Below are 18,271 nucleotides of genomic sequence, written 5' to 3' on the forward strand. Positions count from 1 at the left end.
GCTAATTTATAAAGACAAGATAACAGACGGTCCATATTCATTTCCTGAATTTCAGTATTTCTGCCAGTATTCATGTTAGCAGCTCAGGATAATATTGTAACATTGTAAGTATTACATTTTATTAGACTCAATCAGGTGATAGTTGTAAATCTTTCTGTTGGATGAAGTATTCAGATTCAGAAAACTACTTTAATGATTTTTAATGAGTAATTGTTTCTCAACATTTATCTTAAACAAAAAACAAATTAACTGCAAATGTGAATTATTTCTATTGTTTTAATATAGTTTCTCTTTATCCTTTATGAGAGGAAACCAAATAGTAAACTGACATTGAATAACTTTTGGACTGATTGTGATGTTTTTGCATGTGGTTGAGTTGTAATGAAAACCCAAAGTTAAGGGTTTAGTCGGCTCATCCAGAACCACCACTGCTGCAGTAACCTGGACTTGCTTATTGTGCTTCGTGCTGCAGCTCAGTCTGGATCTCAGGACAGATGGTTTGTGTCGTGCTCATGTGGAAAAGAAAAAACAAAGAGACACTCCAAGGTTCACTTTTCCAACACATAAAAGGAAATATATTTAAAAAACTGTTCATACTGAAGAACTTTTATCATTGCAGAGTCATTTACACAAGGGGCAGTTTGTACGTCGCTCTGCCGGCTTCATACTCGTTACTCAGACGCACACGCCGCCTCCTCTTCCCTCGCAGAGTCGTCACCTTCGCAGAGTGGATGGTGTTCGCTTCCTTCGCAGACAGTTACACAGTTGCAGAATAAAAATCAGTATTTTAATCTCTCGTCAATTTTTAAACTTGGTTGAAACATTAATACTCTTGGACATCACATTTCTGAAATGGCAAATGAAGAACAAGGTGACATGTTACCTTTTTTTTTTTGCGTGTGTATGACAAATCAAAGAGAAATCGAGACTTTTATTAGATTTTTTTTTTTTTTTTTTTTACAAACATCTCACTACGTGGTCGATCATTTTTGTAATTATTTTTTATAAATCTGTGGTTTAGAAATGTCACCTGAAATGCAAGGGATGTGCATAGGTGTCAAGTCAACATCTGGCTCCGGCGCTCATCGTTTGTTCTTGCCCCGCTTGCTTCCCTTGAGTTCAGTCTTCCAAACAGCTGGAATGTTTTTTTTTAATTTGTTTTTTTTAATATATATATATATATATATATATATATATATATATATATATATATATATATATATATATATATATATATATATATATATATATATTTTTGTCTTCTTTTCTTTCCAGGAGGTTTACAGAGGGACACTGGGAACACTGACTGACTGACAGCATGGAAGCTTGCAAATGTCCACATGCATGATAACCTCATTCAAACCTCTAAAACATTAATGGATTTATTTAGAAGAGACAGTACCTGGTCGGTAAGTAGAAAGGTGCGTACGTGTGTGTGTGTGTGTGTGTGTGTGTGTGTGTGTGTGTGTGATAATGTAACTGTACCAAAAGCTGAATGGGATCATGACACAATGAAGCCCAGCTTTACAGCTCAGAAAAAGAAGGAGACAGAATAAATAATGAGGGATGGTGACGTGATCTACGGATGAGAAGACATTGCAGTGCGTTTCGTGTGCTTTTACTTCACTCTGCTGATAGGCAGAATACCCTGACAGTGTCTTTTCTACAGATGGTTTAGTACCACAACACCCAACAGGACTACAATGCGATGGGAGGACGGGATACAGTACTGTCTCTTTAAAACAAACATCTACAAAAATGTTGCCTCCTAGCTAGTACAGACATGACAATATTCACTTTTGTTTAAACTCTGTTTCTATACATCACTATGACTAGGTCGTCTGTCAGGGTAAGAGTCCGTTGATCGGCCGCAGGTTGTTTGTGCGGCGTCCAGGAGGATCTCGGTTGAATGCTGTGGTTGCTTTCACAGTACGCTGAGAGGGGGGGGGGGGGGGGGGGGGGGGGGGGTTCCATCCATTGCAGTGTAGAGAGACGCTTCCCATCGCTTTTTTGTTAAAGTTTCTTATTTATTCTTACTTCAAAGAGGGAATGATGGGAGTTTGGCCGAGGTGTTGTTGCTGGGAGGTGGTGGTGTCTGTCGGGGCTGCAGGTCAGTAGACCCAGGACACGGGGACCCACTGGCTGGTGGTGCACACCAGATCGATGGCCTCCTCCAGGTGCCTGATGGTCTCATCGATCTCGTTGTTGATGATGGTCTGGTCGAAGTAGTGGGCGTAGGTCTTCTGCAGGATCTCTGACTCCTTCTGCAGCCGCTGGAGCGACTCGTCCTGGAGGAGGAACACTGGGAGTTAGACACTGATGAAGGCAGAGAGAGTGATGAAGAGCTCTTACAGGACTGAAAGAGAAAATCTTGAGGCCCTTACATACTGTGTGATTGAGCTATTCAAGACGAGAAACATGGGGAACTCTGTGGTCGTCGATCCAGAACTGTGGTCAGAAATGCAAAGATATTTCCTCCCTACCGCTGAACACGGGTTTCTTATTTGATGTTCTAGAAGACGCCGTCAGTCTGGACTTTAGTGAGCGACAATGGACGAGCGAGAGAGCGAGAACATGGTGTTTGACTTGAGTACAAAAAGCTGATACGATCGATTGGTCAATCAAACTGTATATTTTGGGGTTTTAGCCTGTTGATTGGACCATTAAAGCATCACCTCAAAGGCTCTATTTGATCCATAATGCTCGCAATTTGGCTACTATGAGAAATATCGATGTATCACTTGTTGTGTCGTTTTTTTTCTTCTATTAACATCGTGGGAAATCACCAGACATTTATTGCATAATCACTTTTTACAGTGTATCGTATTAGACCCACAGTGTGACATGCAGTCAACCTGCAAGATGGCTGCTACAGCACAGTGTGTGAGGGCCTTACTCAGCAGAGGGGGCAGTGAATGGGAAAACACAGAAGCACACTAACCGCTAGAAGCATACAAAGAAGCATATGGCCAAAGAATACACACACACGCACACGCGCACACACACACACACACACACACACACACACACACACACACAATTAAAAATAGTACGTAGGGACGATCCCGTCAGGCTTTACTTACTGGCAGCGTTCGACACCACCTGGGCATCTGAGAGGAGCGCCAAAGAAAGGAACGCATGCAGCATGCAAAAGTAAACAAGTGCAGAGAGGACTGAGAGAAGCAAACACAACGAGAGGAGAGCCGACACAACGAGAGGAGCACATGCTGTGTGACGGCAGCGCTTCACGCGCCGACTCTGCAGAGTTTAAGATGTAATTAAATGACATAATCAGTGTCATTGACTGACACGTAAGTGACTGATAAAGTAATAATAATAACTTGTCACAATGTAAATTGTATCACTTTAATCTCAACATGTAAGGCAGATTAGAGGTGAAATCAAAGGGTGTTGTACTGTTGGTTGAACAAAAAAACGATTGGCATAATCCACTGTTATTGTCATTTTGTGGACAAGTAAAAGAAAACTATTAGGAGGTTAATCAAATGAATATAATCGCTTGTCGCAGCGCTGATGCAATATACTAAATCCTGGGAACCAGGAGACTTAGAGTTAATGAAATGTTTGAACATAGATTTTGTGGAGTCTTTGGTATTTGATTATTAAACGATAAGACTGGTGAAAAAAAAAAGAGTTAGAGTTGTAGAGGCAGCAACCTGTCAATCACAGTAGCCCCGCCCTAAAGCATCCCCTGCTTTATGGTCTGTTTGACTCTAAATGGAGCATAATTTACTAAATGAACATCATGCTGTATTGAAGAAGACTTGAAACTAGAGATTGAGACCATAAACTCATGTTTACAATGAGAAGTAGAGTCATCTTCTCATAGACTTCTATACAACCAGACTTCTTTTTGCCTGTTGCGTTCCCTCCAAAACAATGCCGTTAGCCCGTTCCCGGTGCTATTTAACGACATGACTACGCCAACGAGTGTTTGTGTAACACTTTGACCCGCCGCCAATGTAGCCGGCGTGGCCGTTTTGTTGCTTTTGTTGCTCGTAGCATGAACATAGCATTATATTTTGTGTGTGTGTGTGGATTCCTACCTCATTGATGCCTGGCGTAATAGTTGGTGCAGCGATGAAGACGACGTACGGGGCAAACTCTGCTGTCCGCAGGACCTTCAGGGCCTGATGGAGAACAGGTGTTAGAGGTCAAAATGTCCCTACACATGCATGCATGCATGCACACTTGCACCTACACACACACACCTGAGGTTCCACGTCCAGTATAGCTATGTGTCCCTGTTGGTGGATCATGCGGATGGTCTCCAGCCGCGTCCCGTACATGGCGTCCTCGTGGCTGCCGTACTCCAGGTACTCGTTGTTGCTGATGTCCTGCATCATCTGGTCGTGGGAGACAAAGTAGTAGTTCTTCCCGTTCTCCTCGTCCTTCTTTGGAGGTCTGGTTGTGTCTGCGGGACACCAGGAGACACGGAGCATTTACATTTCCTGACACAAAAAAAACCGGTGCTGTTCAGTGCGTTTCAGTGGAGGACCTCGATCACGCGTCTTACGTGGAATGGGGTAGGCGAATCTGTCGGGGTGTTTGGTGATGAGTGTGTTCTTGATGTGTCTTCTGCCCACTCCATGGGCCCCTAACAAACACACACACACACACACACACACACACACACACACACACACACACACACACACACACACACACACACACACACACACAGTCAGTGAAGTCAGATATGAAGACAGGCGTCCCCGTTTCTTGCTGCTACACTCGGCAGAACTCACCTAACAAAACTAATGTTTTCCTCTTGAAAGCAGGAAGCTTCACGACTTCTTCATACGTGACGAGATCTAGTTGGTCGAACACTGGAGGTGAGAGAGAGAAACGGAGTCAGAGTGAGCTGGAACAAACAGCAGCTAGAGGGGAACAAGGCGCACTACAAAGAGTGTGAAACACATCTGGTGACTATGTGGTGAAGAGAGGAACAAGTTGAGTCACTCATCAAAACAAAGCAGAATAAAAACAACTGGAGAGCTGAGATGATCTGTGAAGTGATGAAGACTCCTTTAAAATAACCGCTGTGCTCTGAGATTAAATTCATCTGACCGGGCAGATATTCATCTAGTGAGAAAGCAAGTTTAGATGGTGTGAGGAAAAACTAAAACTTCACCAGGATAATGAACGAACAATGACTACTCCTCTCTGACTGGCTGCATAAAGCTTAAAGAAACTACTCCACCTGAGTGAAGATCATTTCTGTGATTTGTCAAAGTCTGGCGTTTGTTATCTAAACCTCATAGCTGTCTATGACTTCATTGTGTTGTACCAATAACTATTGTAGAAAGGGAACACAACTGGATTAAGGAAAAGGGAAACAAATCTCCAGCGTCTAAAATGTGAATATTTCCATCTTTTCTTCGTCTTATTTGACAGTAAATTGAAAATCTTCAATTTAATTGTTCCAACTTGGGCTTTGATACATTTTGATTGGCATGTTTTACTCTTTTCTTACAATTTATTGACCAAATTATTTCTAATTCACCATAAGTAACTAATCATTTTTATTTTTTATAAATCTCTAAAAAAAATTCCCAAGAGCTCAAGGTTGCACATTTAAAGTCTGTCTAAAGTTACCTGTCATATATGACAAAGAAAAGCTTCAAATATTCACAGTAGAAAAGCTACAAACAATAGAAAAGAATAACGACTCATTTACTACCCGTCTATCGACTAATTGTTTTAATTCTGCTTTCTGATTTACATCTTTTTTAAACTTTTGCAACTATCTCTTCTAAATGAATTACAAGAAAACGTATGAATTGACTTTCTTAAATTAATACTACGTATTATGTATCCCGTATTCAAACAGTACAACAGATACAGGTTACCTTTAACGTATTCCTTAACAACAGTACTTTAATGTAATGCTAGGTACGACGTACCTGCATTTCTCTGCATGACTAAACACAGAGCAGAATAAATGAGGCACATTGCAGGTGGTCTGCTGTACAGCGCGTCTCGGTGAGAGCAGAGCTGTTCACTGTACATTATGTTCTCAGCCTCTGAAACACGAGCCTCCACGCTGCCACCACCTCAGGGTGCTGACAAGTGAAATACAATACCCACAAGTCACTGGGTTCTCTTGTGCAACAGGAGGCTGCAGACCGGCTACAGACTGACGGTGAATCATTGTTTGAAAATAGATGAAGGGAAGATACAGTATGGACTGTTAGTTAACACCAGAGTCTATTCATATTTACATTATTGTCTTCTGGCTCTGCTAATGAGCACACTGGACCAAACATGATTTCAAAAATGGGTTAAGATGAACATCACAACACGCAATATCTGACAAACTAAGCTACATGGTTTCAGTTTAGTCTCAGGCTTCTGTTGTTTTAGGACCAAATCAACAGAAACGAAACTGAAACGCTGGCAGTGACAGCTGGTTTAATCTACAGGAGAGAGAGAGAGAAGAAGAAGAAGAAGAAGAGTTGGTTGCTGTCACTGGTTGTTACTTACATGCAGAGAGGCCGTTCAGTAGGAGAAAGCGAGAGAGATGGAGAGGGGTCATAACATGGTTCAGTTACAACAGCAGAATTACAAAATGTTACACACAGACAGCAAGATACAGCAGGCGGGCGGCACTGCACAGCGCCAACGATGGAGATGGAAACAGTACAGGAGATAGTGTTGTTGTTGAAGGGTAAACTCCCAGCGATGCGTCACTGTGTGGTCTGACACGTTTCAGGGGAATACAGAAAGAGTCCAATTAGGTTGAACTTTAATCAGCAGATAATTGGTCATAAAACTTTTGTATGTCATTCTTTCAAATGTTTGAGTTTATATAGTAGCATGTTATTCTGTGAGGTGGCAAAGAACACCCACGATTATGCAGAATTGTGTTTGTCAGCACCGCTACAGTGCTTACCTGAGGACATCACTACAGCTGTTTACCATTCAAAATGCCAATGTGAAACCTGAACCGTACCAAAACAATACTGTTAGTATCGTTTCAGTATTATAACAATGTTTAATAACTTTGTTTGGAGAATATAAACATGTTTCGTGTGAAAGAATAAAGACATTTGCCGGTTAAGTCTCCTTGAACCACCTGCGTAGTTTCGCTTCATTCACACTTTTTCTAAAAAATATGTTGCCACACAAAACAATTATACTTATTTATTATGCTATTTCAGCTGCTGGTAGAACTCACACAGGAGGTTTGGAGAAGACATCTTTGTTTCAGTGCTGACAATAGTTTTCTCTACGCAAACTCACAGATGCACACAAACTAAATCAAGCAAAAAAAAGAAAAAAGAGTTCCTGCAGCTATTTTGATGATGATCATTTCTGGTAAATAGAAGAATCTTAATGCCTTGCATTCAACCCTAGTTACTACTACCATGGGAGCTATCAGTGTACTGATTTATGAATCTGTGTCAATAAAACCGGTGACGAGTGAAAGTCAAAGTGAAGTCATTCATGCTTTTATGACTACATAACTGTTCTGAGCTGCATGCTATAGGACATTAAAGCAGTTCCTTTTCAACGGACAATGACAGACGTGCTTCTTATCGGGATGTTCAGATGCAAACACACACCCAAACATACTGTGTGTATACACACACACACACACACACACACACACACACACACACACACACACACACACACACATACTGTGTACACACACACACACACACACACACACACACACACACACATACTGTGTGTACACACACACACACACACACACACACACACACACACACACACACACAAATGTCATACCTTTGAAAAAAAAAACAAGAAAAAAAAAAAAAAAACTACATGCACGGATGTGAGATACAACAAATATTTAAGAAATACATTTATATTGGTAAATGTCTGGCTGCTGAGATGTGCTTCTGAACAGCTGGAGAATTTTGGGGTTCCTCCTCATGCGAGGACCAGTTTTTAAACACAGTTTGATCCGGTCTCAGCTGGAGTGTGATCTCAAATCTCTGCTACCGCTCAGTGAGCTCATGCATCACAAGCACCTGCTGCTCAGCGCACATACCGCACTGAAGGTGTGACGCCTCCAAGCCACGTCTCACCTCCACCCTGCACTCTTTGCACCGCTCCGTTTCTGCTCGTTTTCGCCTCTCGTCGCTGGTTACCAGTCGGTTTGAGAACTGGTTCTAAGATTTTACTGATCACATTTAAAGCGCTTCATGGTTCAGCCCATAGCTACGATGCCGATGCTGCTCCAGGCTCTGCTGGCTCTTCCTGAGTCCCGGCTCAAGACTAAAGGACCAGGCTTTTGCGGTCAATGCCCTGGATCTCATGGCCTGAGGAACCACTGTCCAAAATCCACTTCATCAACCTGCTTCAACCGTTTGTGTGTCTCTCTTTTATGTCTTACATCTGCTGTTCTTGAAGGTCCGAAAGTAATTATACATAATTAAAACAATACAATGCATCAACACAACATAAAATAGTTTCTACAGACCAAAGAAGGTGAAGGACACAGCTTTCTGTCTATTTGGCGTCAAAGCTAACAGGAAACAAAAACCTTTCCCACCTCCTGTTGCTGTCTCGTCGCTAAACTCTCACGCTGACCTCCTCCTCTGCCTCCTGTGTTTACTCAACAGTCACGACTCAGGTCGTAAACTCACGTGTTGAGTTTTTACTCCTCGACATCTGCGCCTGCTCACCGAGCCACACACATGTCCGTGATATCTGAGCAGTGACTCTACGGTATGTGCTACATCTGTGTCCAGTCGTCGCTAAACATAAACTGTACTTGACACCACGTGTTCACTGGAGGGACAAATGGGACAACTTTAAACCTGTTTATCAAATTCAGAGTTATTGGCTCAAAACTGGTCTCAACGAGCTCCCAAAACAGTCCCTGCGCTCATATAAGATTTCTGCTGCACTGACAGCTTTTCCTGTCATTCCTGGCCGAGGCTCCGCTACAGGAGACGAATGCTACGAGATCCTGTTACATACGAGTTCCACCCACAGACAGACAGACAAACGGACAGACATGCATGCTCTCAAGCCCTCACAAACAATGTGTGAAATGCATGCATGCACTGAAATACAGCATGTTGTTTAGTGTGCACATGCATGTGATTATGGATGTGTGTGTGTGCTGGTGTACCTGCATTGTGCTTTGCCAAATACTTGTCTTTGTACTGCTTCTTCTTCTTGCCGAACCAGGTGCAGCTGGCCTGCTGCTCCTGCTTGGTCTTCTCCATGGCTATACACGCCACTCGCCTACCACACACACACACACACACACACACACACACACACACACACACACACACACACACACACACACACACACACAGTGTCAGCTGAAGGATTGTAGATGTCGAGGGAGAGCCTTCCTCTTTGTGTGTGTGTGTGTGTGTGTGTGTGTGTGTGTGTGTGTGTGTGTGTGTTTGTCCCTCTCACCACTCCTGCAGCTCTGGCGACGGGATGAGGCCTGCCGTGCCGTTTTTGGTGTTCTCCAGCTTGCCCTGCCACCAGTTGTGGTCGTCCTTGGAGATGATCTGGATGATGTCGCCCACCTGGAAGCGAATGCCGGCCTCCTTGCAGGGGATGAGTTCGTCTTTGGAGGGGTCGTATTCAAACTGAGCCCTCACGTAAATCTGTGACGAAAAGCGCAGATGTTAGACGAGTGAGCTACCTGAAGGATGGGGGGGGGGGGGGGGGGTTTCGGTGTTTCCGAAATAGGCAGCGGTGTGTCAACTGAAAGAAGTGAGTGATGCGAGCTTTGGGGGACAGAGAAGGTGAAAGAAAGAAAAATTGACAGGAATATAAGAGTGGCTGGATGGTGTATTTCGGCACATCATGGCAGCTAGAACTGAAGTAATGAGCAGTGGGGGGGGGGGGGGTGTTTTGGTTGCCAGGTTGGAAACTGGTTTCCAAGGAAGGCCTTTCTCCAGTGAGGTAAACCCAGACACGGCTGGACTATTAATGAGCCTCTCAACACACTGGTAATTACGGCACAGGCATTGTTTATGTGTCATTATGCGGCTTTATTTCCCTTTCTAACCACACAGTCTACTCTGTGTGGAAGTGAGCTGTGTTTGGGACAAATGTGTACAAGTGTTTTCTTTTTTTTTGGGGGGGGGGATGGGAGAGGCTGTCTCTTACCTTAACAGACATTTTGTCCTTGATTGGAGGTCTGGAAACAATCTAGGATTTGAAAGCATCACACACATCATGCAGCAAAACGGCTATGCAATGTCTTCACAGCAGTATGGAGGGTGGCGGAGGGGAGAGAGGCAGGGGGAGGCTGATGGTGGTGAGGCAGGACAACGACGTACAGCTAGTCTTAGCCTTGTAGCGTTTTTTTTTTAATTATTATCCTCGTATTGTCAACTCGGACTGAATTCATTGTTAAATTCAGACGGTCTGTGGTGGACTCTACTGCCCTCTGCTGACAGGATCTGCTGTCGCTACAACCACAAGATCCTCTGATGCCACAATAAAAGGGAGACAGCATGATTTTTAGACGAGTAATGTTGGACTATCTCAGTGGAAATGGATAATGTCTGTGTAAGGAAGGTGCACACACATCTGTGATGTGATGAGATGACAGGTATGGAGGATTGTTGTGATGACAATATTTTTAGTTGGCTTGACGTGAATTCATATCTGACTGGGGATTGGTGCTGGGGGGGGGGATCTCTAGGCGCTGCAGGGTTCAACAATGCCTGTGCCATTATTACCACACGCACACGCACGCACACGCACACACACACACACACACACACACACACACACACACACACACACAGTGAAGTGCTACACTGCCAGGCTGATGACACAACAGCGGTCACTCATATTGAGTCAGTGTATTAGCTCGATATCACTGTAAAAGGTCTTCATACGTTCTCTCAGTAACGGAGACCTGTCAGAACGGAGTCTGGCTCGATCCAAATCAATCAAATTATTGTTGCCATCATTTCTGAAGAAATAAAAAAAAAGCCAAATACTCTCTGGTAGCAGCTTCTTAAATGTGAGTTTCTGCTGTTTTACATCATTGTGAATTAAACATCTTCGGGCTTTTGAGTGTTGGTCAAACAAAACTAGCAATTTGAAGATATGGCCTTAAAATATCTAATATTTTATGAACCAAACTATTTAAATGAAGCTGATTTGGATCTGGTCTGATTATCCACAGTTGTAAACTGGTTCTGTGGCTTTCTTTTGGATCATGTCTCTTTTTAAAAAAAAAAAAAAAGATTTACAGGTATGCACATCGAGTTCTGGAAGTTATTTTTCCCCGAAGAAATGTTGGACCTGTGAAGACCTCTACAATCAAATATGTAACTGCAGAAGTGACCACGGCAGTGAGCTTTTAAAATGTAGCTGTTTTGTCTGTGGAGGTGTGTTTGTTAAAGAGCACAGATGAGGAGAGAAGGATCATGAAGATGTGTGTGTGTGTGTGTGTGTGTGTGTGTGTGTGTGTGTGTGTGTAGATGTGTGTGTAGTAGACACAACTGGTCTGAATCTCTGGCTTCCTTCAGACTGACTGATGCGTTTGCATTAATACCACTTGGAGTGTTTTGCTCTTTCACTTGAAGGGAAGCATTACGCTCTCTAAATCAATGAAATCTAATTTCCTCAAAACAAAGCTTGGTTTGAATCCAGATGCATTTCGTCTGCTCCTCTCTTTGAGCTGCTAACGGCTGAACAGCTGCAGACTATTTTGGTGTAAATTATATATTTTAAAGTTAATGCATTTTGGAGTGGGCCCACAATCCAATATTTCTTCACTAATAGTTTTAAAAAAGGTTTAAAGAGAGGTCAGACCTCGGCCATTTGCATCATGACTGACAGTCTGAACAGCTTGGGGATCAGTCAGCGGCCACTCCGAACAAAACAACAACCCGGCACATGAATCCAAATTACACTGATGAGTTCTTTTGAAGCAGAAAAAAAGAGGGTTTGGGAGAAATTGAGACACACACACTTAAGAACACTGTATAAAAAGGGGAGGGATGCAAGCGCTGTATACAGAGCTGGTGAGTACAGGTGAGAGAGTGAGAGGCTGGTATTCACCTGTCGACCTTTGGGCTGAATGGTGGAAGGCAGGTCCTGTGGAAGCAAACCGTTGATGACAGAAAGACTCGGTTAAGCAAGAAACCAAAACATTCATTTATCGTTTTTTTAGAAACCATGCATGCACATCCATCCGCAATCTAGCTTCTGCTCTTGCAAAAAAACATTTTTTTTCAAGAGAGAGCAAAGTGAAAAAGAGAGATCAGAGTAATTCTCATCTGTTAAAGCAGATCTGGCTGTTGAGCAGCCAAGCAAGCGCAGAGCAAGCGAAGCAGCCGCAGCATCGGCGCCGCCACAGCATTTGTGCGGAGACACAAAGGAGACACAAAGGAGCTGCAGAACCTGGATGGGTTTAGGTGTGTCCACCTGCATCACCGTGACCACGGGAGGCCGTAGTGTGCTGTGTCAGCAATGAGGCGCAGCACGCAGCACACGTCATGAGGCACACCAATTTGTTAACTGAGATATCGGACACGGGGGCCTTTTTGGCTCAAACTGCATGAACGGGGAGGACGACACGGGATCGACTCAGGAGATCTACGGCAAGACCCGCCTACTGATAATCCTACTACTATAATAATAATAACTCACAAACAAAATCCAGCATAAAACGGATCAACGGACGGAGAGACGCAGACATCAACGGCACATCAACGTGACACATGAGACGCAGGAGATATGGTTGTGGGTCTGACGGGGGGATTTTCTGGAAGGGGGGTTGTGGGGGGGGGGGGGGTCCTTACCAAGATAGAACTGTTAATGCTGGAGTGGCCATTGGCTGGGGACTGCCTGGAGGTGTTGGGGGACTCTTTCTGAAATAAGACACACAGGTCAGCAGCGCCACACACACATACACACACACACAAGTCTTACACAAGCATTCATGAACCTGTGTGGCCACACACACACACACACACACACACACACACACACACACACACACACACACACACACACACACACACACACACTCGCACACACACTCTCGCACATTCCTGGGCAGCGGCTGGAGGCGATGGGAGGGTAAAGTTTGCAGAGCACAATAGAGACCCAGCAAAGCGTTGACGTAATGAAATGCGTCAACCGGACACGGGAGACGGCATCACCAGCTGCCCTCCGGCCTGCAGGCCCTTACATCACCACAGGGGGGCGATAGACCAACATTAGAATCTTCATCTGAGAGACCATGAGGTCATCACTAACACAGACTGTCACAGCTCAAACACTAAATATGTCCGTTCCCACAGAGCAGCCAGTGTGTGCCGGAGGACCAAAAGAGCTGAAATTAGAATTAAATAAATGTTTCATGTTGTTACAGAATGATTTAAGAGGTAATCTCATATGTAATGACTATTTAGTTTCAATGTTGCGTAAAATTACATATGCACTCTAGAATTGAGATGAGCAGAGAATAAATTAGGAGTAAAGAGAGCTTCTAAACAAATAAATAATTGTATTGTATTTCTAAATTCTTTCGATGGTGGAAAAAAAAAAGTCAAATTTGTTCTTTATGGAGTTTTACTTGGACAGCTTTCTCCGTCTTCAGCTAAAAATGGCAAGAGCTGTGGTTTGCATGTATGACGTTCCAAAATAAAAGTTGTGTTGCGGCTGAGCGGTCACTGAGTTTTAGCCTAAATAAAGAAAACCACAATAACTATGTCACTCCAATTTTAGAATCTTTGAACTAGTTTCTAAATGTCTTTTTAAATCCATTTTAAAATAATCTAACTAATTACATATCAGGTTTTACATCAGTAAATTCCCTTCTGTCCTGAAATGCCTCTTGGATCCACTGGTGAAGGTGCAGCGAAGCTTTTGATTCGCCGCTGCCTCGACTGTAGAACTCCTTTCTGTATCTGAATTGCTGGTTTCTTCTCCTGATAGCATTTCAAGTCTTTTGGTAGTTTAGCCGTGTGTTTAGGGCAAAATGGTTTGGAAGAGTGGTGCGTGTGTCAACAGCTGTTTGAACAACGGGTGGACAAAATAACAGTCATACCTCACAAAACAATTACATGTAAATATACATTTCCTAAAGCTCGCAATGCTGCAAAGCTCCTCGTGGGAAGCACTGTTTGTAATTAATGCACCAGTCTTAACAGAAGCCAAACATGTTGAGCTTTAGCGGACTTGCATTTACTGTATAGATGTTTAATTGTGTTTCCGTTATTTTGTCCACCCCTGTAAAGTGTACACAGGACGGGATTGTACAGAGAGGTGTGGCTCATTCCTGGACCAGAGGAGGTGGGGTTGGGGGTGGGGGTGGGGGGTGGGGTTCCGGTATCTTGGTTGTGAAATTGGTGTGCTGTAAATGCAAAACACAGCAAAACACACTCACAAACACACACACACACACACACATAGCACACCCCTTACACACAACTTGTGTTACACACGCTCAGTAACCAGGCGAGCAATTAGTAACCAGATCAGGAGCTCACAATCAGCAGAAAAGAGGGACAGGAGAGGAAGAAGAGGAGGAAGAGATGTTACCTCACACGAGGAGCCCTGCGTCCGGTAACTTGGCACTATTTTGAAGGTGATGCTGCCTCGCATCTCCCTCTGTGGACAGACAGACAGACACACACACACACACACACACACACACACACACACACACACACACACACACACACACAGTTTATTCTCATCTTGTGATGAGCGTGTGACATTTTGCTGATTTACACAGAAGAGATGAACACTGAAGCATGAACTAACACACTTAGTCATACACTTGCACGCACGCATGCACACACACACACAGACACACACACACACACACAGACACACACACACACACACACACACACACACACACACACACACACACACCAGCATCTTCTGCAGCTGCTCAACAGTCTGGTTGGCCACACTGATGCTGTTGATCTCTCTGATCTCGTCTCCTACATGCAGCGTTCCTGAAAGACAAAAGAGGAATCAAACCTTTTCTCCTCATTAAACAGCCTCACTATATTAGCCATTAACCTCTTTTGCTCTGTTTTTTCCCCCCATCGCAACTGTAGTAGAGAAGAATCCTTTGTGATAGGAGTGGCTTTCCAATTACCACATGATAAATCCTCTGGGGATTAATTAGCAGCATGCTACCGTCACAATACAACAGTGGAGCAAGTGCTGCGTTCCACCACAAGAGCAGAGACAAAGCAGCTGTTGAAATGTCTGGCACAATGGGAGCATGTGAACACTTACCGTGCTGTGTTTCAGTGAAGATGATTCAGACTGTTTATTTAGAAGACTAGCAGAAGGAAATCTGTTTGTCCTTCTTCTGCTTCTAGAGATTTACATTAATAATAACAGGGTATTTTCTGCAAACTAAACCCTATTTTTTAAAGTAAATGGCGCATCCAGACTAGCCACATGGTGCCGTTTGACATTAGAAGTGAATCAGTTTACATGAAAGAGTCAAACTGTTTGAGTGCTGGTTGATTATCACAGGTGTCATAACAGACAAAGCTGTGTTTAAGGTGAATACCATCACAGGATGTCAAAACTGTTTTTCTTTTGTGCAGCAAAAAAGGCATGGCTCTCTGCCCACTTCACGTTACTGTATTCCTGTAATGTTTAACAGCCAGTCAAAGTGCTCGATGTAAAGTGCTGCACAAGAATGACAAAGACTTGATTTCATTTGATTATTTAAAGAAAGGTTACTGAAGTAATTAAGTAGTTAATCTTCTTGCGTATATGAATAGTGAACCTGAGTCATACAGCATGTAGGAATCAATTTCTAAAAACGTCACATGTCGTTTGCATAAAGGTCAGCTGTGAGAGCGCACCTTGTCTGTGGATCATTCCGCCGTGCATGATCCTGGCAACGATGCAGTGGTTTGACTCGTTCATCTTCAGCGTGATGCCCTGCACAAATAAACACACCAACACGTGGATCCAGAGGGTGATCCAGAGATGACAAAAAGCTCCAGTGCGAGTGCAGTGAACACGTTAAACTGCGTACCATCGGCTCGTCTGTGTTCTTCTGGAACTGGACCAGGCGGACCCTGGTGACGTTCTCCAGGTCCATGTCTCCGTTGGTGCTCTCTGGGGAGTCTCCGTTCAGGTAGGGCGAGGTGGGCGGAGGGGTCACCCTCAGAGCCTCGTCGCTGTAAACCTCGTGGGCCACCACGTCGTGGGCCTGCAGCAGAGCCTGTGGACACACACGTGAACCCGGTTAGAGTGGCTCGGACTTTATAAAGACACAAATACAGGAGAACGTGACGGGGGCTTCGGCTACAGAACAGAGTCAGAGCTCCAAGGTTATGGAGGCTAACTTCTCCAGGATTAACAGAGACGATGAGATCCGGTAATCCAACACCCAGACCCAAGACCGTCTGATGAGTTAAGTTACAATAAATAATAATAATAATAATAATAATGTAGAGGTCTGTTTGGTTATTATATAGAAGCCTTCAGAAGGCTGCAGGGATTTTATGGCTGCACAATTAATCAGATATTAATCACGACCCCAATTTGGGCTTCCCACAATTAAATGACCATCATCGACTGCAATATTGACATTTAAAATGTGAGCACCGCTCATAGAAAACTCTGTCATGGAACCTTGCAGCAACAGCCTGATAGAAGCTGTCCTGTATGTTGCGGCTGCAGGAGAAGCAAAACTAAATTTTCGATCTTATATAATGCAAATATTTTCTATATTAAAGTAATGTAGCACAACTAGGGAGAGCAGTGCTCTGTTTATTTAAATGTGAATGTGCAATATAATATTTTAGCCCTAAAATCAATGAATAATTGTGCTAAAAAATAATGTAAGTATTCATGTTTTCTTTTTCTTAAGGACTTTGTTTCTCTCACTTCCCTCTCAGGACTTCCACAGATTCTCTCAAATGAATTCATAGATCAATACAGACTGATTTACTGACCTGCTTTAATCAAATGTAATGCATCTCTGATTTAAACACATCCACTGGCTGGTAAGTGTTTAATACAATCATTTATTTACATTTTAAGAACTATTCCATCATTGCTGTGCTTCTGATCCACATACTTTGTTGGCAGCAGCATGATGTTGGTTGCGCCATAAACAGTTGTGTATCTGAGACGTCTATTCTCAGCGCAATGTTTGAGATATATTTAGACATAAATACCAACGACTCGCTTTGTGATGCATCATTTGAACCGACCTCCCACCTGGGCACCGAAATACATACATTTGACTCAAAGTGCGTGGAATCGTGGATCCTAAAAATATTGTCTCACTGGTGGATAACACCTCTCCTGCTCGACCTTATTCTCCAGTCAGACGGACAACGAGCCGGAGGGATTTACACCGCGACCTTGTCCGACTCCCTACTCTGCCGCGCTTTCAGGTATTCCCCCTTTTTCCGCAGGTGCCTTTGTTGTCCCCCCCCCCCCCCCCCCCCCCTGTCTGTTTGAGTTAAAGCAGCAGGAGTTGTGAAGCTGCAGACCCCGCTGGTTCCTCAGTGCTCCACTCTACTCTTCTGACAGCCACAGAAGCCCCTGAGTGGCACTTTAACAAACCGGTCTGAACTTCAGAAGACAGCAATCAAACATCAACAAAAGGGGAAACCTGTCACTGTCTTGCGTCACACACACACGCACACCACGCACGCACACGCACACGCACACGCACACGCACACCACACACACACACACACACACACACACACACACACACACACACACACACACACACACGAGGAAGGGGAGCAGATCAGAGAGGCAGAGACATGAAGGTAGTGGCAGCGTCTCTAACTTCCATGTCAAACTACATCACACAGAGGAAACTTCACGTTCCAAGACACAGAGGAAGTTCAGGTTGTGTGTGTGTGTGTGTGTGTGTGTGTGTGTGTGTGTGTGTGTGTGTGTGTGTGTGTGTGACTTCGCCCTAATGAGGACTAGGGTTAAGGGGTTAACTCGTCGCCCTCATGCTGTGCGTGTGCGTGCATGAGTGAGTGTGAGAAAAAGCAAAGCAGCACAAGAAAAGACGAACGAGAGAGAGAGCGGGACGGATCATAAGCGCAGAGTTTGAGAGGTTTTAAAAATCATCTGGCCACGGTTGAATTCTCTGAAAAGAAAAAAATTTGACATGCCTGTTGACATCAGAGGCGTTCATGAGAAAGACGAGATCAAAATCTAACAGATCCTGTTTGTAAGAAGTTAGAGACAACATAAGGTCTTAAAAGGTACTGTACAGTAGGACATACTGGAGTCACACAGTGACATACAG

At 43.8% G+C, this 18,271-nt stretch overlaps 1 protein-coding gene across 14 annotated transcripts in view; it reads right to left on the reverse strand.

Moving 5' to 3' along the window:
• Positions 1-1,956: 1,956 nt before the first annotated feature.
• caska (calcium/calmodulin-dependent serine protein kinase a) overlaps positions 1,957-18,271 on the reverse strand; it is a 102,593-nt gene continuing 86,278 nt past the window's right edge. For 4 of the 14 annotated variants that reach the window (XM_068702294.1, XM_068702269.1, XM_068702287.1 and 1 more), the window contains 14 exons: positions 16,019-16,207; positions 15,843-15,921; positions 14,884-14,969; positions 14,545-14,613; positions 12,798-12,866; positions 12,055-12,090; positions 10,141-10,182; positions 9,436-9,632; positions 9,137-9,252; positions 4,770-4,850; positions 4,538-4,618; positions 4,233-4,435; positions 4,068-4,151; positions 1,957-2,288 (listed from right to left, as the gene is read on the reverse strand). In XM_068702294.1, coding sequence (XP_068558395.1) covers positions 2,112-2,288; positions 4,068-4,151; positions 4,233-4,435; positions 4,538-4,618; positions 4,770-4,850; positions 9,137-9,252; positions 9,436-9,632; positions 10,141-10,182; positions 12,055-12,090; positions 12,798-12,866; positions 14,545-14,613; positions 14,884-14,969; positions 15,843-15,921; positions 16,019-16,207 — 1,509 coding nt within the window. In that variant the 3' untranslated portion in view covers positions 1,957-2,111. The remainder of the gene's footprint in view (positions 2,289-4,067; positions 4,152-4,232; positions 4,436-4,537; positions 4,619-4,769; positions 4,851-9,136; positions 9,253-9,435; positions 9,633-10,140; positions 10,183-12,054; positions 12,091-12,797; positions 12,867-14,544; positions 14,614-14,883; positions 14,970-15,842; positions 15,922-16,018; positions 16,208-18,271) is intronic. The other 10 variants (XM_068702329.1, XM_068702316.1, XM_068702278.1 and 7 more) reach the window with 6 other exon arrangements.

The sequence above is a fragment of the Cebidichthys violaceus genome, unplaced genomic scaffold (genome assembly GCF_023349555.1).
Source record: "Cebidichthys violaceus isolate CVI_PGR_0920_01 unplaced genomic scaffold, fCebVio1.0.p SCAF_11, whole genome shotgun sequence".
Lineage (NCBI taxonomy): Eukaryota > Metazoa > Chordata > Actinopteri > Perciformes > Stichaeidae > Cebidichthys > Cebidichthys violaceus.